Source organism: Corvus kubaryi, unplaced genomic scaffold (assembly GCF_017639235.1).
Source record: "Corvus kubaryi isolate FWS band 111438036 unplaced genomic scaffold, C.kubaryi_AGA036_p1.0 37383, whole genome shotgun sequence".
Lineage (NCBI taxonomy): Eukaryota > Metazoa > Chordata > Aves > Passeriformes > Corvidae > Corvus > Corvus kubaryi.
This window is the reverse complement of record NW_024581125.1, coordinates 2865114-2890266: the sequence shown is the minus strand read 5'-3', so window position 1 is coordinate 2890266 and position 25153 is coordinate 2865114. Positions and strand designations below refer to the sequence as shown.

The following is a 25153-nucleotide window of genomic DNA, read 5'->3' as shown; positions in this document are numbered from 1 at the left end:
AGTACCTGGCCCTTAGGGATTGGGAGCACAGGAAATGCTTCTGGAGCATTCCAGTTTGTCCAGTTTTCATAAATGATCTCTTTCAAATCCTCTACCTTGTCTGGCTGAGCTATCTGCCTGATAGATCTGGCCAAGGTACATGCCTCAGTCTTTGCTCTGTGAGAAAAGCAAACAGCCTGTCTAATGAAATGCTCAAGCTACAGCAGATGCTGCTTCCATGTCTTTCTCACGAGAAGTTATGGCATACAGTAACAGCACTGGTTGCTGCTATTTGGGAGATGATAATCATTTATAACCCAGACTGTTATGAGGCTATAAACCAGGGTGAATTGGGTGCTTGGAATTCAGCTTAGCAATAATCAAATACAAAGTATTTATGGCAGGTGGCTCTGAACAAGGTAGAGAGAAACTGGTTTGCTTGTTTTGCCTTTTGAAGGAAAATGTCAGTATGACGAGGCCATTTATATGGTCACAGTGGGATGACATAAAGAGTTCAGAAGTTGCCGACCAAACACTGTTTCCAAACAAAGCTTTAAATCTTTGGGAAATAACAATTTTTGACCAACTGACTTTTATTTAAAAGTAATCAGATAAACTCCATGGGTCCTTTACAGTACTGGCAAACCTCCATACATGGTAGAAATGGTTATCTTTTTGCTTCAACTTTTTTTTAATAGAAAGTGCACTGACCATATCTGACTTTTGCAAATGGGAGCCCTAAGATGTCCTGAACTAGCTGGTATCTGCATGGGGAATGTAATTTCTAAAAAAGAACCCCGTGGTTCTTAAAATCCTTCTGGATACTTGAAAATCAGTTGGATTTACTAAAAAAATTTGCTCTTTGCTTTTAGTTATGACTTACTTTTAGTTAATTTTCAATATTATTGGAAATTATAGAACCCCAAAATGGTTTAGGTTGGAAGAGACCTTAAAGCTCATCCAGTTCCCCCCCTTGCCATGGGCAGGGACACCTTCCACTATCACAGGTTGTTCCAAGCCCTGTCCAACCTGGCCTTGGACACTTCCAGGGATGGGGCAACCATAGCGTCTCTGGGCACCCTGTGCCAGGGCCTCACCATCCTCACAGGGAAGAATTTCTTCCTAATATCTAACCTAGATATACTCTCTTGATATGGTTCTATATTCACATAGCCTTTTTTACCAAATCCATTACCCGCTGACATGGATCAAAGCTCTTTAATGATTCCTTTAATAAACCAAGAAGACTGAGATCCTTTTGTCCTTCACTATTAATTGTTTTCTAATCATAATCTTCCCCGAAGCACCCTTCTGAGCCCTTTTTAAGCTTTCATCAGTCTTCTTCAATTGTGGATGCCATACATTTCCATAGTTTAGTGAGATACAGAAGTCCTGTGAAAAATTTGTAGGGAGAAGTTGGGCCTGCAGAGAGAGAGAACTCAGAGAAGGGTATTGCTTAGCATTTTGTTTGTTCAACTCTTTGTGTAAAGGCTACCAGCAAATGTTGCTGGAGAATTGAGTGGTATTAGCTTAGATTAATCAGCTGTGGTTGCTTGTATGACATAAAGTTACACTTACTCTGTGATTTGTGGTGGAATTGGAAACTTCCCTAAGAGAATGATGCCTTCATTTGTAGCCATCCCAACTGTGCTATCCCCTTTTCAATCTGCAGTTTAGGAGTGCTGAGTGGTGGACGTTGTGCTTTATGACGTCACTTCTGCTTATTCTTTTTTGAGATACTCTGCTGGAGTTCAGGATTCCTCTGTTGGGTTGGATATGATGAAAGAACATTGTTCTGGTCACAGTCTGAAGGGGGAAAAAAAGCCCAGCCATCAAAGATCAAGAAAGGTATGTCAGCATTTGCTCTCTACCTCTTGAAACCAGCTGAGTTCAAGCTCTGACATGTATTATACTCAACAACAGTGTTTGACAGAATTTGAGGGAATACAACAGTTTTTGTCACCTTCGCAGTGTTGTGACAATCTCGTGCCAAAACACTGTTCTTTTATTACAATTTGGAGACTTTGACAGTGCCAAAGTACTTGTCATTTCTCAAGGATGTGTCTGCCATGGGAGAGGAACGGCAATCTTGTGTGACAGTCTCTGCAAAGTGCTAAAACAATAGTTTCACAGGCAGCAGGTCCTCTTGCAGCACTGTATCTTTTCAGGCTAAAGTCTTAACTGAATGATATAATTTAGTTTCCTCCACTTACATCTTCTCTGATCTTCAGGCTGTATTTCAATGCTTAGCTTTTCTTTGTTAACCCTGCAAGCAAAACTGCTGCCTCTCCTTTCAACCCAACTATTAGCACTTTTTGGACTACTTTTTTCCCCCCTAGATACTTTGGGCACTTATTTTCCCGTTACTTTACATTAATTCAAGCACTGATTCTGAGTTCTGTAAAGCCCCTTAACTCAATGGGAATTTAGGACTGGGACCACTAAGCTTGCTTTAAAATAAGAAAAAGCAACAGAAATTTTTCTGTCGAGTCCTGAAACTTTACTTCAAACTCCTAGGAGCCATGACGTGTGTTCTCCACAAATATAAGTTGCTCTCCCAAACTTTTGCCCGGGAAAACTCCTGCTTTTAAACGCGAATATAGAATCACATAGGGGAGTTTGGGTTCTGAAGGGATTTAAGCAATCAGTCTCACAGGACTTAGTTTCCAGCTACAAAAATGTTCCACCTGCGGAAGAAATTAGTCCGTTCTTAGGAGTTTGAAGGGGTTTCCCGTCTCATTTCCTGCTGTTTTTCCTTCCATTTCAGGAAGCGCCGTGTGTGTTTAGAGGAGGAGCCGCAGGTGCCGGCCCTGAGGGGACGCCCTGGAAACCTGCGGAGACTCCTCGCCCTTACACCGCGCTCCTCACGGCACCGCTCCCAAATGCACGAGGAGCTTCGCCTCGAGTTACAAACGCTGAATTACTTTAAACTGAATTGAATTAAACTAAATTCATTTAAGTTAAATTAAAGCCCGGTCTCTTCCCGCCACAGCGAGGGTGCCTCTCCTCGCGAGAGGTCGCCCCCGGCAACGCCGCGGCCATGGCGGAGGAGGAGACGGCGGCGGCTGCGGTCTCTGGGGCGGCGTTCAGCCTGCAGAGTATCCTTCTTCCTCCCCAGTCTTTCCCCTCCATCCTCGTCCTCCTGCACAGCTGCGGGTGCCGGTTCCCCGCCTCAGGGGTCCGTCTCCTCAGCGCTCCTCCCGCCTCACTCGAGGCGGCCCCGGCACCTGCTGGAGCGGGGGTCGGGTGGGGCGAGGGCAGCGTTGAGAGCAGGGGGGGAAAGTCAAAGATCCCCCAGACTGGGTTGTTCTTTTTGTGGGTTGTTGGCCCTCGAGACTGAAAAGCGGCTGAAGCCTGTCCAGAGAAGGGCAGCGGAGCTGGGGAAGGGGCTGGAGCACCAGGAGCGGCTGAGGGAGCTGGAAAGGGGCTCAGCCTGGAGAAGAGGCTCAGAAGGAGACCTTGTGGCTCTGCACAACTCCCTGGCAGGAGGGGGCAGCCGGGGGGAATTCGGGCTCTGCTCCCAGGGAACAGGGACAGGAGGAGAGAGAACAGCCTCAAGCTGAGCCAGGGGAGGTTGAGATACCAGGAAAAAATTCTTCCTTTAATGGGTGGCCAGGCAATGGAACGGGCTGCCCAGGGAAGCAGTGGCCGCACCATCCTTGGAGGTGTTAAAAAGCCCTGTGTGGATGTGGCACTCGAGCACATCGTTTAGCAGTGAGCACGGATGTGGTGCTATGTTAGCTGGTCTTAGAGGTCTTCCTCAACCTAAGCAATTCTGTGAATACGTGGGGTTTTGGCCCTGTAGAGGCAGTGCGGTCTTGCTCACTGTAATGTGGTGTTTGCTTTCCTGGCTGAAGGTCGGGGTTCCTGAGTGCCCCTTGGAAAAGAGGGGGGAATTGAATCCTTCACTGCTGGTGGGGCAGCCTGAGCCAGGAGTTAAAATCCTGGCATGAAAGGCTCTTGTCACCTCTCATGTGTTAGCTATTGAGCAGTAAATGCTGAATACCTAAGGAGGAGTGACAAGGTTTGTTACTAAGACTCACAGTCCCAATGTGCTGCTGGAAAAGGTGCTCCTTTCCCACTGCAGAATAACTGCTGGGATAGTCATGGTTTTTGGTTTGTACTGACTATGACCGAGTATAAGGGTTGTGATACATAACCTAGACATAACTGCTGTGGCTTTTAGAGCAAAAAACCTCACCCAGTTCTTTCCACATTTTAGTTGTAGCAAATTATATTGGAAGTTTATGGCTTTTAAATGTGTAATTTTTTGGTCAGATGACCCAAATTCTACTTTTGTCACTAGGTCAGATGAGCTGTACCTGTTCTCTTTTCTAGCTGTGAGCTGCAAATGAAGGAGCTTTTTTATGCTTTTAGAGGCTAAACAATCATACTTTAGTGTCATAGACCCTACCATACCTTAATTTTTCCTGCCTTGCTAGAATTAAATTATAAGGCAGTATAAAGCCAATTTAAAAATGTGGAGGAATGTCCTTTTCCAGCTCGTGCCTCAATTTCTACCTTAGTGAATCTGCACAGCTGTTTTCAGTGTGGTGTGCTTATAAAAGCCCTGCCTTAGCAGATTTAACATTGTTGAGAAATACTGTAGTTTTAAAAATTAATTTATCTGTTTTATAGTGCACCTAGTTGGAAGAAAAAAAAAATAAGGAAAACTGAAGGATTCTTTAAGTAATAATTTAGTCTGGGCAGAATGTTTGCAATGACACATTAGTTTAGACCATAGTGGATCACAAGGACAGTCAGGTCAATAGAAAATTGAAGAAAAAAATCCCCAGTTTTTGAAAGTTTATTACTTATCAGGGGTTATGGTGTTCAGCTGTTAGTCCTCCAGATGGATACAATTTGTCTGAGTTTTTCTGATGCTGTTGTCTTGAATGCAGATGATACTTTAACCTATATTTTGTACTTTTACATGTATACTTTGCTGTGAAAACTGTGGCAAAAGGCCTGGTTTTAGGAGAATAATTTAGATTTGGGCAACTTGATGTAAAGCTGGAAAACTGTTGGGTTTTTTTCTTCTTCTCTGTATGTGAAGTACTGAATTTCCAGCTTTTCTTTTCTTTGGAAGTTAATTCCTGGTTTATTTACATGGGTCACTTGTAGGCTAACTGATTTTCTAGGGAAACTGTCAACAGCATCTGCTAAAACCATTTCATTATTCTTTCATGGGCTGTGAGGCTAGTGGATGAAAAGATGTTTATTTGGCTTTCATTTTAGACTTGTTTGTAGTTATGTTTAATCAAAAGTTTGACTTGAAAGCATTTCAAGGAACTGTAGATAATTTCCAAATATTTTCCAATGTTTTGAAAGTTCCTCATCTTTTTATTGTAACTGTGTTGTGATTATTAAGGCATTTGTATCAGCTCTGGTAAATGGCCCTATGGTGTTCAGGGTTTGACCTCAGGTGTTCCTGTTTGAACTCATACATCTGAATTTGCTAAAAAAATGCTGTTTTCTGAGAGCATGAAGCTAGTTATGGAAATCCTAGTGCAAAAAGACCCCTCTCAAAACTGATGGTTGGCTGAGAGCACAATTTAGCTGCTGATTTAATTTGGAATTAGTGCTTGGCTTCTGAGATCTGATGAGTCAGTTTTTAATGGTGATCAAACCTGCTGTAAAAACTTAAACCTAAATTCTGTCTCTGTGCACCGAACTGGGCTTGTTCACCTCGAGGCTGAAGGAAACCTTGAAAGTTGAAAGTCTTGAGTCAAAAAGAAGAAGGGTGGAGGTGGTGGTAACAGATTTATAGATGGTTATTTTATGGTATTTTTTTCTAAGTTGAAACTCCTCACTTGCACCAGCTGTTTCAAACTTAACTAAACCTGCCGACATGACCATAACAGATGACTGTAAAGATGATTATCAGTATGAAGAGGTAACTTACTAAATTGATAATCTTCTGATATATTTTGGTAGAGTGTTCACGTTTCATTCTTTTTACTTCATCAGTCACGTAGACATCCTAGGAGAAATGACATGAATCTCCTTTAAAGTGATGATAGAGGGCATATATCTATTCACGAGAAGATTTGGTGTTAGTTGAATTGTTGTGTATTACCTTTATTTGAATATTAAATACTTTTTTAAAGGTATAAGTATTTCTATTTAGATAAAACATCTATTTAAATATTTCAGCTTATTTATAAAAAATATTTCAATAATACGATTTCTATTTAAATATGGCAAAATGGTATTTTAACAAGGAGGGGATTATTTTCAGCAGTTCTAATGGGAGTGGGAACAGTTGTGTTGTGAAAGAAAGATGTATAAAATGTGTTGATACGAAACTTTACATAATTTCATTTAGGTTTCAACAGATGATGATTTCAGTCTTCAAGAAGATGATGACGATCTGTCCAAAGTGTTGCAGAGTATTCAAGAGCAGACTGAAGATGCCCAAATTTCAGTAAGAGCTTCCTAAACATTCTAAGAGTCTCTAATTCAGTTGGCATTAGTGGCTTGAAATTTATACACAATAATTTATACTAATTATGAAATATTTGTGTGGGAAAGATTGTCTCTTATTTTCTTACAAGGTTCTAGGAGTAAACATGTGCCATAGTGGAAAAGACAATTTATGTTCCCTCGGTTTCCTCGGTTTCATCTTCCTTTAATTTGTGTTCATTTCATGTTCTGTAAACAGCCTGATATTTCAAACACACGTAGCAAACATTTAGCTAGATTATTTAAAATACAGTAATATCATTGCAATGCATCCATATTTTAGAGTTTGTTCTTTATCTGAGCAGATTAAATGAGAGTGTGATCCCTGGCACAGGAAAGAAGTTGCATGTGCTTAACATCCACAAAAGGTTGTGTTTGAGTACTTTGCTAAAAGGGATTGTTCATATATTGAAAATAAAGAATGGACTGTTACACTATGGTAAACTAAAATATTAATGAAATTATCAATCATTCCACACCATTAGTTTTGACATTGCTTACATTTGCAGTTTATTTTCAAAGCAGTTGTGTAATAGCTTAGAGTTACACAATCGTATTGTTGTATTGCATTTTTCAAAATAGGATTTACCTGAATTTACTTGTTTTTAACAATCTAATGGAAAAGTGCTTTTCCCTGCTGTGTTTCCAACATCAACACTATCTTGTAGCCTCATCAGAAGGTACAGTCATAGTCTTTGTTTTGCAAAAGTAAATGATTAATAGTGAAAAGATGATGTGAATGATACTTAACCTCGAAATGGAGGGAAAATGTGCATTTTCTTCTGTACTTGTGCTTATCAACAGATCAGTTTTGTATTTTCGATCAAACTTAGAGTGGAAACTGACAGTACCGGAGCTTTATGTGTATTAAAACTGAATATGCCAGAAAATTAAGGGAGAGATCACAGAAGTGTTTGAGATGGCAAATGCTTAATGCTAAGGAAGTAGTGGAAATTCTTCATGTTCCTTAGGGATAGCTGAGGTTATGATTGTTTTACTGGGGGAGTTGATGTTAAAATAGAAAGTGAAAAAAGGGAGAATATTTTTAACCTATGGATCTTTTGACAGTGCTGTACTTAAATAATCTTTTACCTCTTCATTGATTGTTGAACTTGGAGTGGTAGGAGACAGTATGTTAATGTCTATCCCAGTAAATCAAACTGAAGAAACTGTTACCTTTCCTTAGAACTGGCAGAGAATGTGTGCATAAACTCAAATTCTCTTTGATTTTAAGCTTATGCTAAGAGTTGTCTGCCTTCTTTCTGCTTGATTTGTTATTTGGAGGCTTCATTTTTTCCATAATTTTGAAACTGAAGTAATGTTTTCATCCTTTGGACAGAAAGACATGGATAGAGAAATGTTCTAATACACTTGCTAGTTCCCTGACAGCTTTCATAACGATTTACTGTATATTTTGTGAGGTTCACAGACTCAATTGTTTGATACTTATTCTCTGCAAAAGCCATGTGCTTCTGGTGACCTGAGTTAGAAGCACTGCTTCCTGTAAATTAATATTGAATCAACATCCAAACTCTGAGCTGGGAAGCAAAATAGAAGGTTGTCTTCTTCACATGATAAATAATTGACCCATTTTTAAAAATTATTAGCTTGTAATCTTGGTTAAAATAAATTAACTTCTGTAATAACCATATCCTGGATGATAGTTTTAAGTGATAGTGTGTATTTGCTGCTCAACTTGCTGTTTACTTGTGTACATAATCCCATGTTAAAAGTTTCATTTCATTGCTAGGTGCAAATAAATCTTTATGTTTGATAAATTATATAGAAAAGGCACAGATCAGGGATCATCAAAAATAAATTACAAATTTGGTATTTTCCAATTGCAGATACTAAAACTATCCAGAGTTTCTAAGTTGAGTAACATGATTTGTCCTTCTTAAGCACATCTTTCTTTTTTTTTTTTTTTTCTGGTTTTCTTCTTTTCTGAGACATTTTTAGGTAACATAAATTATTTTTCAACACAAGCAAAAAGTATTCTGCATATGGAAGCAATGATCCAGCTGATAGGGACCGTAGGAAAAGGATGCAGAACTGGAAACCCACACATAGATGAAAGCTGGCTGAAAAACTTTCTTCAGTAGTTACAGCTCTTAGACTTTACTTCAAGGTTCTTTGTCTTCTTAATATTTTAAATGATAATCTGAAGTAACATTGACATTCAGTAATGTTGCAGTTTATGTATGCGTGATTTTCAGTTTGCTTGAACATGTTAAAATCCTTGAATTCCCTTTTTATATTCTTCTTAAATTTAGTAAGTTTTTCAAGAACATTTTACCTTGTTTCCTACAGAAATTATGAATTTATTTGGTGTTCATATTTCTTCATTGGACAGAAATTCTTGCAAGGACGGAAATTCTCAGGAGTGTTGTGGAAGTTCCTAAGGTTAAGCTCTTAGTAATTAATTTATTTTACTGGCTATATTTATAATGTTTACACTCACAGTGTTTTAAGTATTTTAATTAACACAAAGAAATACTTAACAAAGCAGATATTTAATTTCTTTTGACTCCATGGTCAGACTCTTTTAATAAGATGGTTTTGTCCGTAGAACTGCTATAGGATGTCTGTTTGCATCATGTTAGTTGATGGTATTTTCCTCATTTCCAAACAAGCAAATGCATACAACAAAATTCTTGGTACGCCATTCTACTGGTAGTCATCCATGGTTACAATGAAGCTGAGGCAAGTGGCTGGCCTAATATCACTCCCAAAGCCTGGGAAAGAGCTGGGAATTCAGTTCTGATTTCCTGAGGCCCCGTTGTGATTCTGTGCCTGTTAGACTGAATTAATTTCTCCCTATATTGTTCCCTGCTCGAGCTTTGGTTCCTGGAATGATGCTCGGAGCTGGTATCTCGCTAATAAATTCTTTTCTGCACGGATGAAATGAATTCCTATCATATTTCCATTTATTGAGGGAATCAAGCTGTGTCACTTCTTCCGAAGACTGGTTTTATAGATGTGTTTGGAAAGCTACAAGCAACAATATTAGATGTTTGCCTCACTTGGAGTAAAGAAAGAAGCAAGCCGAGGGATGCAGCTGCATGTCTGCCCATGTACCCTTTGGTTCTTGCATTATCACAATTAGAAAATAGACCTGCCTGATGTACTGGAGCTCTAGTAATGAAAATATGCTAAATATTGCATTGCACTTGGCATATTGTGTTAGTCATAAAGCCTTGTTACATGGCCTCCATCAGACATGTGCAATTCTTTCTGGTTATATTAGGTAGGCTGCTTGGATTGAAGACAACATTTTCCGTGTTACACAAAACGGCCAAGAGATTTTTCCAGTGTTTTTATTTTATTGAGAGAAATGCCTTTATCTCCAGGTAATTTATGCACTCGTGGTGAGAGAGCTGCCACTAAGGGCATGAATAAGCCATAAATGAATGGAGTTATCAGAAATCCCTGGCCTTAAAGATTCTTTAATAAATGGGTGGAGGAAATGATTTGCAGTCACAGTCTTTAGCATGGCTTAATAAATCTCTCAGTGGTTTTTTTTCAGTTTTGTGGTATTTTTATAATCTCTCGCCAAGATGCATGTGCAGTGCAGTAGCTTGTCATGCATTGTTGAGCAGGTCCATTGTGGCACTGTGCCCGTGTGGAGTTCCCAAAAGCCAAGACCCTCATATTTAGGTATGTCAAGTCACTGCAATCCATTTGATATCTGAGTGAAATAAGGCCACCTCCTTGGCTGCTGAGTTGTGGCAGTCTCTCTCATCTCATTGTCTTTAAATGCTTTTTTGGGGGGAGTAGTCTCAGTCTGGGTCATATTTTCCTTTTTTTCCATACCTCCTTGCATGTTGAATTCTCTGTAGGAGAGCTAAACACTGAACTGTGAGCTGAGTGGGCTGAATGGGGTTGGGTGCAGGGAAGAGATTTGCACTGCGTCAGAAAGCTGTGAAAGGTTTTTTTTATTTTTCTCTGTAGTAGGATTGCTCTGTTCTGTTTTTATTCTTCATTTGGCAATGTGCTTGCCCCATGAGCTGACCTTCTCTGCAGAGCTGTCTGTCTGGGTGGCACTGGGGGAGCTGTACACGAAGCCCTGGTGCACCATCTGTCTTCTGCTAACACTTGTAGCAGTGTTGTCTGGCAGCTTCCTTCAGAGCATGCTGAAAGGAAAGGGACACTTGATCTTTGTGAGGCTTATTCCTAAGGGATCAGGTGATGGAGATGAGGTTCTGTCTGTCCCTCCACTGCATGCACCATTACAAAAAGCATACAAGCCATACTGGCACCTTGGACTGCTACATTTTTCATTAGGTAAGGACTCCTTTTTCTCTCTGGTTAAAAAGATCGTCCATCAGTTTTAATACTTTCAAGTCTCTACCAGCTGGTGTCAGGTTTGGAATACCTGCTTAAATAAGGTGGGGTTTGAGTTATTGCTTTATAACCTTTCACAAACCTTGCCATTAGAAGGATCACTGGTTACACATCTGATCGATAAAGACAAGGGAAACATTCAGCGGTACTCTAGGAGGTGTGACTTCAGATGACTTCAGAAATAGAAAGTATGATAATGGCATTTCTCTTGTAAGTTGAACAGTTATCAAAATTTAATTTCAGGCTTCGCAGTCGGTTCTGACTTCTGGGAAATCAGTTTCAGAAATACGTGAAGCAATGGATGACTTCTTCTGCAATTTCCTGGACAGACTGGGAATGTCTAGAACTCTTGACTGCTTCCAGACTGAATGGTAAAATAATTTAAGTGACCATGTTACTTTGGGAATTAGGTGCTCAGGATTCAAGTATTTTTGGTATTTCAGGATATTTTTTCAGAATACTCTCCTGAGTACAAGTCATTCTTAAATATGTAGTTTTTTAACAAACAAATACCTTCCTGGTGAGAATGAGGATGCAAACCCTTGTTTAAATAGAATAATCAGAATATTTATTACTTTGTAATTTTTGGTACAGCAGTTAGTAAATACGGGTGGTTTTTATTTTTTAAGATTTAGCTTATACAGTAATCAGAAGAATAATCTCTTGAGCTGTTACTATCTTCTTTTTCCAAAGCTTTTGTAGATTGCAGGGGTTTTGTCCATGGTTTATGCAGAAGTTTAAAGGTGCAGCTTTGATTAAATACACCACTCTCTTCATACATCCTTCAGGATGTATACTTTTAAAAATATTGATTAAAAACTGTATGTTAGGAATTCTGGAAAGCTTTGGAGGAAAGCTAAATTACTTTGGAGCAAAAGATGACACTTGCCATAAAGTTCTGTTGAAACACATGAAGTTACAGGCTTGCTTTGAATAAGCGGATTATGCTGGAGAAATTCTGAAAAGTGGAAACACCCCTCTTTAATTAACCTTGTTCTCAGTTTTAAATTGAGAAGTTCAGAGGGTTTTTTTAAATAAAATTGCACAATTTGAAATTGCAAAATTTGAAAATTAGAAAAAGTTAGAAACATCTTACTTTTTCATACAAAAGCTTTGAAGCTTTTAAATTTTCATAGAAGTATTCTCAGGTGTGGAATCTGTGCTGTCATTTGCAAAGCTCTGGTCTTACTCATCAATCAGGCATTGCCTTTGGAATTAATAATGATCTTCTTTTTGATAGCATAACGATGGACTTAAATGATTCCTTGGAGAAGGAGCACTTCAGTTCTGTATTCTTTCTCAACAAAAGAACTGATACGAATAGCATTAAGCTTGAAGTCTAATAGTTTTTATGCTAAAAGATAATTAACACTAGACAGATATAAATAGTGACCTTTTTATGAAGCTACAGCTTTCTTTGAAGCACTTAGAGTCTGAATTTATATCAGTGGCAAAATTCAGATTGCTTTTTAACAGAAAGTGCAGGATTTAACAGGCCCTATCTTTTAAATTCTTAGCCGTACATATATTTTTTCTCTGTAAGTAGTACTTTTAATTTCAGTAGCTTTACAAATGAGCTCAGCACGTCAGTATCTAATCTTACTGTATAGAGACTTTCTGCATTAATACCTTGTTTCAAAATGTTTCATGTTGGTTTGAAATGGATAATTTACAATATTAATGAAAGTGAGAGCAGATTAGTGTACTCGGGTTCCTCATTATGTATTGGGACGACACTCTTGCTCTCATGCTGTGGTGATCCAAGTACTAATGGAATTTAAAATGAGAAATTAATTAACATAGAGAAAATTTATCAAAAGGCTGGCTTTGAAATTATTGTCTGTCTGAGATCTAAAGGTCACTTAAATTGGACCAAATTATCTGTGTTTATTTTGGAGTTTGGGAAAACACTGTTATTCTATCCAGCTGTATAAAATGCCGTGATTTGATTATGGTTTATTTTATGTCAAATCCCTTATTTTTCAATGAAGTAATGAATAATTTTATAACAGCTGTAGTGATTTTTTTCCTTTAATTATTTAGGGGGTTTTGCACATAAAATTTTTATTCCAATTATACTTTAACGAACTTTACAGTTAAATTATTTTTTGAATATCTAATTTTCCATTAAAATTTCCATCCGTTTGTTATACAAGATTTGATAGCACTTTCGTTGTTTATTGAAGATACTGGATTGACAGCTTTTAGGTATGAAGTGCAGAGGCTGATCAGCTGTAAATTCCTGCATCTGCCAGTCTCTTCCCTCCTAATGCCCAAGAGCCCAGGTCATCCTGAGCTATCAGTTTATTGCAGAGCATCTCTGCAACTTGATTCCTTTGGTTCAGTTTCTAGGAGCTATAATATAAAGTATATAATAATAATTTATTATTTTCAGTTAGTCTGCACTGGGCTTTGATGGCAAAATCACAGTTAACCATCTGTTCCTTAGGTTTCCAGATTCTTGGTTAATTTTTAATAGTGATTTAAGAATTACAACTCAGTAGGTCTGAAAAGCTTAGTAAAATACCTGTGTGTGCATGGAACTAATCTAATTTCCATCTGTAATGAAAGAATTGAGAAGAGCAGCTCTTTGGCAGTCAGCTCAGTATGGAGGAGGTCTATGAGATTTACAGGACCAGGTTGATGAAAGATAATGAGATTTCTCAGTGCAATTTGTTGTGTGGTTTTCCATTTCTGCTACATGTACAAAAACATTCTTTAGTACTGTTCTTAGAAAAGGGTGTAGTGGATTTATTGGTATTAATTGTGTTTCGTGCAAATTGTCTTTCAGAGTTTTTAGCTCTGCTGGAGTTGAGGTTCATCAGTTATCCTTGTTTGATGAGTCTTTGTGCAGATGTTTGATGGTTTTCATGAAGTGTAGTTAGGGCATTCAGTGGAGAAACACTTCCAGCAAGTAAAGGAGTACACAGAGTTGTGATTTTCTGCCATGAAGGTCCCCTTATTTGCAATATTTTTGATAGGAATTGTATCTGTGCATCAGTCGCTTTGGAGGAAAGAAAAAAAATCCCTAAGCTTCTTTCTTAGTGTTAAAGCCTGTTCTTACAGTAATTAAGAAAACATTCATTCTATCACCACCTTGTTATTGTGGACATGTTCAGATGAATTTTTCAAAAACCTTTCATCTACTGGTGGTGAATGTGACAGCTTAATTCATAGGGATGAGTATTCCAAGAAGTATCCTCAGAATGCAAATACGTAGCTGACTGTAGGAAGTCATTTGGACAGAGCTACTAACATTCCCCTTAAGTTTTTTGGATGATGTTCAGCAAAGGTTGCTTTTATTTGAGAAATGCTTTTTGTTTCTGCAGCATGATTACTGATGAATGATATTGGTGATTACTGTCTTCAGGTTTCAGATCTGCTGCTTGTATCCATGTGTGGGAGATAGTGTTTATTATAATTTTTATTATAATTTTTTCTATTTACTTCTATTCTTTTCATACTTCCTTATTACTTGGAAACAAAACAATGCACAGATTCAATATATTTTTCACCTGAAAAGGCAAATAATGTTCCTATCTTGCCTTCTAGGGAGCTCCCACCCAGAACATCTTCCCATCAGGGAAGGTGCTTGTGTGGTTATGGTTTTTAGCTGATTTAAGTTAGTTACAACTCCATTCAGCTTCTGGTGAGCTGATGTCATGGCTGAGGTCTCACTCTTCTGTCTATACTGTATTCTTAGGTTTTACTGACAAAGCACCAAAAGGTGGGTAGTCCTAAAATAGGATACTGAATGAGTAGATGTTTTTACTGGGGCTGTAGAGGTTCCTGGGATGCTACCCAGCATTCCAGGCTGCTTCACATTCTTCTTAAAATCCAAGTCAGTCTGTGCAAGTATTTAACTAAAACAACCTTCAGCCTTCTACATCACGGAATCAAGTGTTCTCAGGTCTGGTAAAATAGGTAAATAAATATTGGTAAATACAATTAAGTAAGGATAGGGAAAATAAACAGGAAGGAATGAAGAAATTTCCCTAGGTGAGCTCTGTATTCCTTGTTGAAGATGGCTCAGAATCATTCATCCTTATTATCTGCAGCTTATTTGGGTCCTCAGAAAAAAAAATCTTGATATATTTGAGCATGTGAGATAAAAAGGACTGAGTATATACAAATGCTATTTGAACAAGAATATTTGTTTCTGCCATTTAATTAAGCTATTTAAAAGGAAGGAAGGAAGAAAATTGTTCAATATGAAGTACTATGTTATATGTGTTGACTATTACGAACAATACACATTTTAGAATGAAAAGCAGTAGAATAGAACAGTGTGCTGTGAATTCTTAATGATCATAGAAGGTAAATGCTTCAAGATGATAAATATCACTGTGATTCTAGTTTAGGTAAATGGTAGCATGAGAAGGAAAACATGAGTGAAGTAAGGAAATGGAAACATGGAATAAAATAAATAAAATGAATCTGTTTCTTTTCTACCAGGTACGAACTCATTGAGAGAGGTGTGCTCACCGTTGACGATGCTGGGCTGGTTCCAGACGTGTACACCCGCAACCAGCAACTCGAGACTGAGAATCTGAGCTTGAAGAAAGATCTGGAGAACTACAAACGCTCTGTTGAGTATGTTACTTGGTTTTTTTGAAGCTTTTATATATGGTAGTAAAAGGCCAGATAAAGTAAACCCAAGTACTTAGTGAAAAATAGTAAGTTCCTGTTTTTTATGCTGGCTGCACAGACTTTTACTTCTAGATGACATTTATAATTAAAGTTCAAGTTTCTCTGAGTTCTGTTAGAAATGTAAATCTTAATTTCTTTTATTTGTATTTACTAGGCTAAAAATAATTTTCAATATCCCGTAATCATAACAAATTACTACAGAGAATTGTGTGAGTCTAATATGTAGAACTAAAAAATAAATCGTTATGTGCATTTTGTATTACAGTACTATAAATTACAGCTACCACAAACCTTCAGCATAGGGGAAAAAAAAATCACTATACATTTATTCTTCATTTTTTTAATTACAAAGAATCTGTCACTCTGGGCTTGGTGGTAATGGTGTGTCAGTGTAAATTACCATCATTGATTACACTCGTGTACGTTGTGGTAGTTTATTTCACAAGCCTGCAGTACTTCAGTTATGGGAGTTAAAATATTTAGCCTATAAAATGGAGAGATGTGGTAATGAACCGCACGTCACATGGCGTTTTCTGGAGAATGGTGTGTTTGCACGTGTTATTCATTGAGAATGTACCGTGAGACTTAATGATGCACTCACTTCAGATTTGCCAGTGTGTGGTTTTAAAACATGGAGCTGTAAAGTTAATTCCATCTCTTTGATTTTCCTCAGAATTGCTCAAGTTGCTAATTTTCATTTAGGTTGTTCCTTTCTGTAGAAAAAAAACCTATTCAGATGTTTAATAATAATTTCTGCTGATAATGTTAATTAAATTATTTTCTGATTTTAATGATTTATTACATTTTAAATTAAGGAATTAATTGGCCACAGTCAAGTAGTTTAATAAACAGTGGCAACATCAAGTCAGATATTGCATAGTCTAAATATAACGATGCACTGAGACAGACCATAGAGAAAACATTTCCTTTTTTAATCTGCAGCTTCTTTGGACAATGGGTACTCAAAGATTGTGTCTCATATGAGTGGGGGAGAGTAAGAAGCAGCAATGCAGAGTAAAAGAAGGAAGGACAAAATGTGGCCCTCATGAAATTTATCCTTGACAGTAGTAATTTCAATGAGCTTTATTTTCTTTTTTCCCCACCTCTTTTCTCTCTTCCTTCCCCTCTTCACCCCCTGTATGTAGCAGAACATGCTCTAACAAAATAATCTGAGTGGATTATGACTTGGTAAGAGTTTTCCTGGGTTCGTTGTATTGCTACATGATTATTTAACAATATAAAGCTCAAACTCATTTCACCATGGTCTGAATAAGCTGGGTTTTTTTCATTAAGAATATCTTTTTACTCCATGGGGTGCCAGAAAAGTTTTTATAGCAGCTGTCTGAGTAGAAGTCTGAAAGATGACATGATAATCTGCAACAGGGAGCAAGCAGGAGAGGGAAAAGAGTGCCAATATATTGGGTTGCTACAGGCTCTCTGTTAAATGAAAGTCCCAACACGCTTTTTTGCATTCTGGTGTTTGTTGGAACCTAAAGTAGCAACACTCTGGTGGCAAACAAATGGGTCACATCACTGGTTTGGTGTTCCAGAAGGGGCACTGAGATTCAGGGCAGTTCTTTGTGTCAGTGTGTGACACAAATTCTGCGTGACCACATCTTGTTCACTGGCATTGCCTGTTCCATGCTGCAGGTACTCCACACATGCCTTGTTAAAACACTGCTGAAACCAGACCCCCACGTTTGTCCACTTGCAGGGAGAGCTTTATTTCCATAGTTTGTCAGCTATTGCTGGAATGCTGTATAGGCAGGTGTAAGTCTGTGCTAACAGTAGTTTGTCACTACTGCACTTTTCAGCCTTTTCATTTCAAATAGCTTTCAAAGATTTCACTGGTACTAATGTTAAAAGTTCAGCATTTGTGACATTCAGTTCATATAAATTGTTTTGAATAATCTATGAATTAAAGCACTACTGTTTCTGAAATAACTGAAATGTGTGAAACTGAGCATTTTTGCTGTACTTACCGCGGGCTACAGTGTTCTTTTACGTCTTTTGGATAAACCCTGCTCATAATACTTTATACTAAATCCATTTAGTGTAGTGACTGTTAACAGCATTTTTTCTTGTTCATATATTCAGTAACTTGAACCACTGCCTTTGCTGTAGTAAAGTAAATATTCCAGCAGGAGCTAAAATTACCTGGAGGACAATGTGAGTTTTCAGGTTTTCAGAAAGAATGACTCAGAAAGCAGAATGCCTGAGAGCACTGGAGAAATGCTGATTTGGCTGGTTAGAAAGCAAGGGTGTGGGAGCAAGGAAAGTCCTGTCTTTTGCTCTGTGGATTAGTCAGAAAACATTGATTGAGAGCTACAGTGCTCTGAAATGTGCTTGAGGAAAGCTTTTAATTACATTTGGTATTTCTGAGCTTGGTAGTCCTGATGGCCATCTTGCAGAAAAGAGATGTTATTTGGGACTTACGCAGTATGGGGGCCCAGGATAAATGACTGTAAACCAATTACCTCCTGCTTTAATGTTGTTTAGCAATTGGTGGAAGACATTTAGTGTCTAGAAGCTAACTGTAATTGTATTTTGGGTATTTTAATACAGTATTTACATGATTGCATGCAAGCAGGGGGGCAGATCGAGGAGATTGCAGGCTGTTGGTTAGATTTCACTGTGGTGTTTCTGTGTTTAAAGAGAAAATTACAGTTAGCTGCATTTCCTCTGTATAGTGAGCATGTATTTTTTATAGTTTGTGCAATGTCTGAAGGCATCTTGATGTCTCTGCAGACATTAAAAGAAATAAATATCGGCATAATCCTTTTACTCCAAAACTAAGTATAGTTATTACCTTAAGGTTTAGATACACTACTAATCTTTATTTAAATGATTTCTAAAAATGACTATTGTGTGGTGATAGAAAGCAAAACCAATTTTACATTGGTTTGCCATGTGACTCTAGTTAAAGGGTACCTCAAATGTGCTCCCCTTCTTTTATCTTGAAGGCTACAGTTGAGCCCCAGTTGGTTGCTAAGGGATGTTGTTACCTGCTGATTGCTTCCGTAATGGAAGCATGGGCTTTCCTTCCAATATGCAGGAAAAATTCGTAAAAAAACACTGAAAATAGTTAACTGTTAAACAAGACTAGTTAATTCTCTTTCATCATCTTCAGTAGTGTCTGAGCACTTAATGTTATAGCAACATTCTTCTGAATTGAAAATAGATTGCAATTTCATAGCCATGTTAAATTCTTCCTATTTGATGATATAAAATAGTTTGAATACCAGATATTTTTGTGTTTTCCTATGGCCAGATTCTGTCGTCTATTTATTTAAACATGCGGTCAGACAAATGTTGTTTCAGGTTTAAGATGGTGTTGGTCACAGGGACTGTGAACTGTGGTATTTAAAAGCTCTTCAAAGGTTTAGGAGTTTCTTATGTAGATGGAATGAAAGTTGTGTCAGGCTTTTGCCTGAGGTTTGTAGTTGAGTTCACAGCGTCAGTTAGGAAGTGTAAACGTTTGCAGGTACCCCTCTGTCCCTTTTGGAAGCATGCTCACAAATACACAGCCAGCTTACAGCCAAAGTAATGGTCAAAATATAAAGTAATCCTGGAAGACATATTTATTATTTTTGTTAGTGACAACATTAGCAACAAAATTCTCAGTTCATCTCGTCTTTCTGTACCAAAATCTATTCCTGCACGTATTTTTCCACTTACACCATGGAAAAAATAAAGTGCACACTTTTTGTGTTGTGCACCATATTTAAATGCAGCTGTTTAATTACATGGTGCATTTAGCATCTTTGCTGCTAAGAGCCATGTAAACTAGATTAGAGTAAAAGCCTGAAAGTACATGTTTTCTAAAACTGTCTTTATTTCAATTAAAATGTTAGGGCTACAACTCGCAGCATCTTGGGGGATGTAGTCCCACCTAAATTCAGTGGGATCAGGGCATGTAACTTGACTCTGAAAATCCCTACTTGGGTTTGTGGCACCCTGTCCTATTCTGCTATTCTAACAGAAGTACTTGCTTGAGAAAAGTTTAAACGGAGAGACCTGCAGACTTTGACATATATCTTCCCTAAAATAAATTAATATTAGCTTTTTTCTGGCTGTAGAAACATTTTTTATGCTCAGAACAAGCCATCTGCTGAGCTCTGAAGGGCCAGGGTTTGCATTCAAGGTCTTTATGGCAAGTCAGATTTTGAGTGTGGTGTCGTGAGAGAGTTGTTTCCCAGAACTGTCCTGAGACCACTGATTCATTTACCTCTCGAACGTTTGTAGAAGCCTGAGCAGAATAATTAATGTGGGCTTTGTATCCCATACCAATATCCCGAGTTTCTCTGTTTCCCAGCTCGTGGTGTTTGCGCACACAGCATGATGTGTGTGCCTGGGGCTCCAGTGGGAGGGGCAGCCCTGCCTGGGTCCACGGCCCTGCCAGCTTTCACTGAAAGCTGCTGGCATTAATTCACTGGGCTCTCCTTCAGGCCTCTGCTGCAAGCACCAATGTACATGTGTCAGTATGGTAGTTTGTGTAAGTAACAAACGTAGTGCTTGCATATACAGTAAATATAAATAATTTGTATTAGTAAATTATTTGTATTTTAAATTTTTAAATATAATGCACTGGCGGTTACGGATCTTCTTCCTGGAGCTCTGATTTTGGCATACTCAGTTTTTATTTTGGTTTTACCTCATTCTTCAGCTCCTCTTGCAGAGGAAATGAGCTTTATTTCTGCAAGAAGCAAATATCTAATTTCAGTGCAAGGTAATTTCAAGCTTCCTTTGCAATTAAACAATTCATCTACTAATCTTTCCTGCCAAACCCGTGTCAGTAAAGGCAAGGAGAAAATGTACTGAATATATGCAGAGTATTTTCCTTTTAAGTTTATGGAGCAGAGTATTACTGTATCCTGCAGCCTTAGGGAGGAGGAGAGAGAAGATCCAGCAGGCAGGAATTGTGCAGCAAGATTGATTTATTTAATTATCTTACAAACTCTTGTATAGACTTTTTTCTTCATAGTCTAATTGGACAAAGGATCAGCCACCCCCTGGGTGGATTGGCTAGAAATCCTAAACATCCATTGTCAAAATATTTTTCTGCTGTACCATAAACATAGTTCTACAAGGTCGTAGGTGTTCATAGTTTACAGAACTTCTGCTAATCTCTTTGTGAGAGAGAAAAGTATCCCACGGGCTTAGAAAGAAGCAAGAAAATTCTTTCTAGCAGCAATATTGTATCCACAGCAGAGCATCTCAGGGTGTCCCATGGCTGTGTGTAGAATGTGCTCAGAGAATAACAGGTTATCAGTATGTTTACAATTAATTTTGAAATGGAGTCCTTTTGCTGCCTGCTCTCACATCCAGGGAACACCTGGGGACAGGTTACAAACATGATTGAAGACAGCCTAAAATATTTCTGGCCCAACTTCTTCCAGAACGCTCTCCAAATTAATTTGCAAGGCAACAATACAGATGTGATGTAAATATTTAAAAAAAAAAAAAAAAAAAAATCAGTATTTTCAGTATATTATCAGTATTATCAATCTTTTACATAGAATTTCAAACAAGAGGATTGGTTTTTGTACCTCCATGAAACTCCTTGTGCTTAACATAAAATCGACCTCAGATCTGAGATTTATGATGCCAGAATTCTTATGGATTCTGTCTAAAGGATCTGAGGGAAGAGGAAAAGTACCCATGGTTTTGCACCTCAGCTGGCAGCAAAAAGACCTCAAAAGTCCATAATCTCCAGCACAGGTTGTACTACCAAGAACTTCCAGCTTAGATACAGTAGGCATGTACATATCCAAAAATTAATTCCATATGTATTCAGCATACCTTGATGCAGTTCACAGGAGGAGACTAACTGCCGTGCATTTTCTGTTTTTACACACAGTAAAACAGAACAGGCTCTCCTAAAAATGCAGAAAGAACGAGACTTCCACCGAATGCATCATAAGCGAGTGGTGCAGGAGAAAAACAGGCTGATTTGTGATATGAAAAGGTACAAAATAATTTTAGTTGCTATACATGTAGCATTAAACATAATGTTTTTAATTGTTGCCTGATAATGAGATAACACTATGGAATCTGAAGTGAGTCTAGCTGCATTTAGTTATGTCCTGGTAAACAGCAGCTCCATGTGACCATCATGCCACACAGGTCAAAGAATTTCCAATGATTTGTTTTTGGTGAATTTTCTATGATGCAGTATGGCATTAATGAATACACAGTATTTCTAATAGTTGGAAACAATAATGAGATTTTTTTTCTACCCAGATATTTTGCCATAAATAGGTAGTGATTTCTGTTTAGAACCTTTGCCCATTTTAAGGGTAACTGGTGTCACACCAAATTCAGAGCCTTTGCATTCCTGATTCTCATAGTTGGTGTTTTCTGTAATCTTGAACTTCCAGTAAGAAACTTGCTATGTTGCTCTGGTTGCAAATAAGCCCAAACTAGTCCATTGCTACTGACTTACAGTAACGTAATTTCTAGATAGGAGCCGAGTTCAGAATCTCTTCTTTGTACAATTTACGCCAGCACTTGTTTTAGCATAGCACTGAGGAGAGGCTTACATCTGCAGCTCCAATGAATTCCCTGGGTTTTGTTGGTATTGTTACCATTCAGTGCATGTAATAGCAGCTCCGCGTTCTACAGCCTCACTCTTGGAATGCACACATGCTCATGCAAGAGAGCACTCTGCACTGATTTGTGCTTTGTGACTCAGCGTTCTGCAGGATGCAGTGGTTCTGGAGCTCTTGGTGTCACGTGTTTCTCTTGAGAGATTACATGTCTGAGTCTTAGTTTGTCTGAAGAATTCAAGTGCTTAAGTATTCTCAGTGTAATGTGTAGTGAAGAAAGAAATCATGATCATATTGTGACTGTTTTTTCCAGATGAGGATCTTATTTGGTAGTCAGATAACAGCTGTAGTTCTCTTTCTTCCAGTGAAGTACAATCCATGTGTAAGAAGATGAATTAGCCAAAATTAATGTGCAGTATGTGTATGAAGGATTAAGAACAGGACAAAACTGGACGGATTGTTTTAAGATGTGACCAAACAAGCTGTGAATCCTCTTACTCATTCATCTGACTTTTATTTTTTTTCCTCTTTCCTTGTGGTATTCCGTTTGGTTGGTTACATGCTAAACAGCTTTGCTGTCTCCACTGTGTTGACCTTTTGGTAATTTTACTTGTTTGTTTGGGGAGGGGAAAAGTTATGCAGATATAAATCTCTGTGAGGAATCATTTTTCCTCCTCTTGCTCACAGGCTGAAGGCACATTATGCATCCTATGAACCGGTGCTGAAGGAGCTGTCAGAAAAATACCAGAATACACTGACACAGAAAATGTTAACCAGTTTGGAGAGAGACAAAGCAATGGGGCAGGTAAAACTGTGGTGAACTTGCACAGCTGTAAGGAGTGCTTCTGCTTTTTACTTTGGTAACTACATAGGACATTTCTGGTGAAGCAAGTCACTTATGCAGTAGCCTGAAGCAGAATATTTAGTGAGTTTTGTGATTAGGTGAATTAGCAGTGAAACTTGGTGCCACATAGTAATAGTTGTCAGCATGTAGTGCTCAGTGCTGCTCTACAGGAGTCAGCAATGTGCAGACCCTGGTACACCTTCAGTGCCAACAGCTTAAGGAAGGGTAGGATGTTCACACAGATTTCCCATGCTTCCATCTATGCCTTTGGAAATTGCTTATTTTAACTTCCTTTATTACTGTTTATTGTTATATTTTTTTCCTAAAGATATCCAGGAATGACCTGCTAGTTTAGAAAAAAATACATGAAGAGATCAGAGACAGTTTTATGTCTTGAGTGGAATATTTGAATAGTATCTTTACTCCTCTAATCTTACGTGATGTATACAAGATATTCTGCCCCTTTGGCAGAAAGCAGTATGAGCACAGGTAGGAGGGATGATAGACAGAAAATTACCTTGCATGTGTTTAAGAAAAGAAGCAGGAAAACAAAAAGAAAAAACCCTACCCAAATGCATTTCAGCAGTAGCATCAATTATATGTGGGTAAAACGAAAGGAATTTACCGTGCTCACACTGTCTTCTGACAGTCTTCATCTCTCATTTCCTCCTTTCCTCTGCCTCCAGTTTTTCTCAGGTCACCTCAGGGCTTACTTATAAAACACTGAGGATTATATGTTTGAAATTTCAATAAGGAAAACAAAATGCCCTACAGAAAATGGGAGTTTACTGCCCATATGGAGTTATGCTGAATCAGGAGTACAAAACATGGAGCAGTTCCAATGCTGTGAAATTTCAGGGACATATATATATATATATATATATATATATGTAGGACCTCTGCAGTTATGAACTGTACTCATTCCAGAGCAATGAGTTTTTTGTAATGCATAACATCATTATTTTGTGACATTTTGTTATAACAAAGCTGTAAGTCATATTGTGCCATTAAATTCAAGATCACTGCAGTGACAGCAGTTGCTAAAAGTTGCTGGTGTAGTCAGAACCCTGGTATTCTGTATGTCTGCATTGTTTTAACAGAGTTGTAGAAGTGTTTTGAGAGATTCTGGGTGGCTTGCCTTTTATTGCATTGTTGCTCTGGGTCTTTCCAAAATCTTGAATTAGGAGTTACGTTCATAACTTAGAGACAATAATCAAAAGTAAAAAAATTATAGATGGAATTTATGAAGTACACCAGCATGAATGCTGCATGTTGTGAACAGACACTTCAAAACTAATGTTTTCATGTTGCTTCCTCTTGTTCTTTCCTCTTTTTAAAATTAGGTTACAGGTTTGCAGGCTGCATTAGAAAGTTTAGAGTTCGGATATACTAAACAGATTCCTGAGACAAAAGGTAAAATATTCCCATCACCGGGCTCAGACTGGTTATGTATTTTTTTTGTTGTTGTGATGCATCTCAAAATGTGGTGTAACAGTAAATCAAAAATACTTGCACTATGTTTTATCAGCTGACCTGGTGTCTGAGCAGCAGTTTTATCATTTGAATATTTTATTCTGAAGTGTATTCACTGAGGAGAGTGAGCCTGCTGCAGGCAATATGGAATATGTGAGTAACTTGGAATAGAAATCTATTTTGTGACTGATTTTGTTACTGTATCTGCTGATACTCCCCTTTTTGTGTGTGTGCATGTGTTCTTTCTCTGCTCACCCTTCAGAAAGCATGCATTGTGGTCTGCAAACATTTTGAAAATACTGGTATTATGAAATCCAGACTTTCATTTTTACAGAAGATTGCTAAGATGATATAATAGCTGCTGGAATAGTATCTGTATGGTACCACACTACTTCCCTGTGTAATTTTTGCATTATTTTTTCTGTCAGGAAAACCCTAGCACCTCTGCTTTCTTAAGTAAGTGAAGCTCATGCTATCACATTCTCTGAGAGCATCAATCCCATAATAATTTTGAACCTATTTTTCAATTGCAGCTACATTTGATAGTAAGATAAGTTTCATAGGAACCAGGTTTCTTAAATTCTCTTGAAAGTGAGATGGTGCAAAAGGGAAATGGTGAGCTCCATCCTCTGACAACAGAGTATCCACATGTGACGGGCATGTTGTACCTGCCTTGGTCATGAGCAGGACTCCCATCAGAGATAACTGTTTATTTGAAATTAGAGAATCCTACAAATATTATACAACTTCTAGGTGAAGAATTTGTTCCAATTATGGCAATTTCAATATCTGTTTGTTTTGTGGTTTTGGGGTTCTTTTGTTGTTTGGTTTTTTTTAGCGTGTTAAAGCC

The 25153-nt window shown here is 38.0% G+C and overlaps 1 protein-coding gene across 3 annotated transcripts in view; it reads left to right on the top strand.

Annotated features, from left to right (window-relative positions):
* Nucleotides 1-2920: 2920 nt before the first annotated feature.
* Nucleotides 2921-25153, top strand: part of SPAG16 (sperm associated antigen 16) — a 359065-nt gene continuing 336832 nt past the window's right edge. Inside the window, exons 1-8 of one of the 3 annotated variants that reach the window (XM_042035378.1) lie at nucleotides 2921-3077; nucleotides 5844-5875; nucleotides 6308-6406; nucleotides 11032-11159; nucleotides 15244-15381; nucleotides 21299-21406; nucleotides 22674-22791; nucleotides 24174-24243. In XM_042035378.1, the coding sequence (XP_041891312.1) occupies nucleotides 3020-3077; nucleotides 5844-5875; nucleotides 6308-6406; nucleotides 11032-11159; nucleotides 15244-15381; nucleotides 21299-21406; nucleotides 22674-22791; nucleotides 24174-24243 (751 nt within the window). In that variant the 5' untranslated portion in view covers nucleotides 2921-3019. The remainder of the gene's footprint in view (nucleotides 3078-5843; nucleotides 5876-6307; nucleotides 6407-11031; nucleotides 11160-15243; nucleotides 15382-21298; nucleotides 21407-22673; nucleotides 22792-24173; nucleotides 24244-25153) is intronic. The other 2 variants (XM_042035377.1, XM_042035375.1) reach the window with 2 other exon arrangements.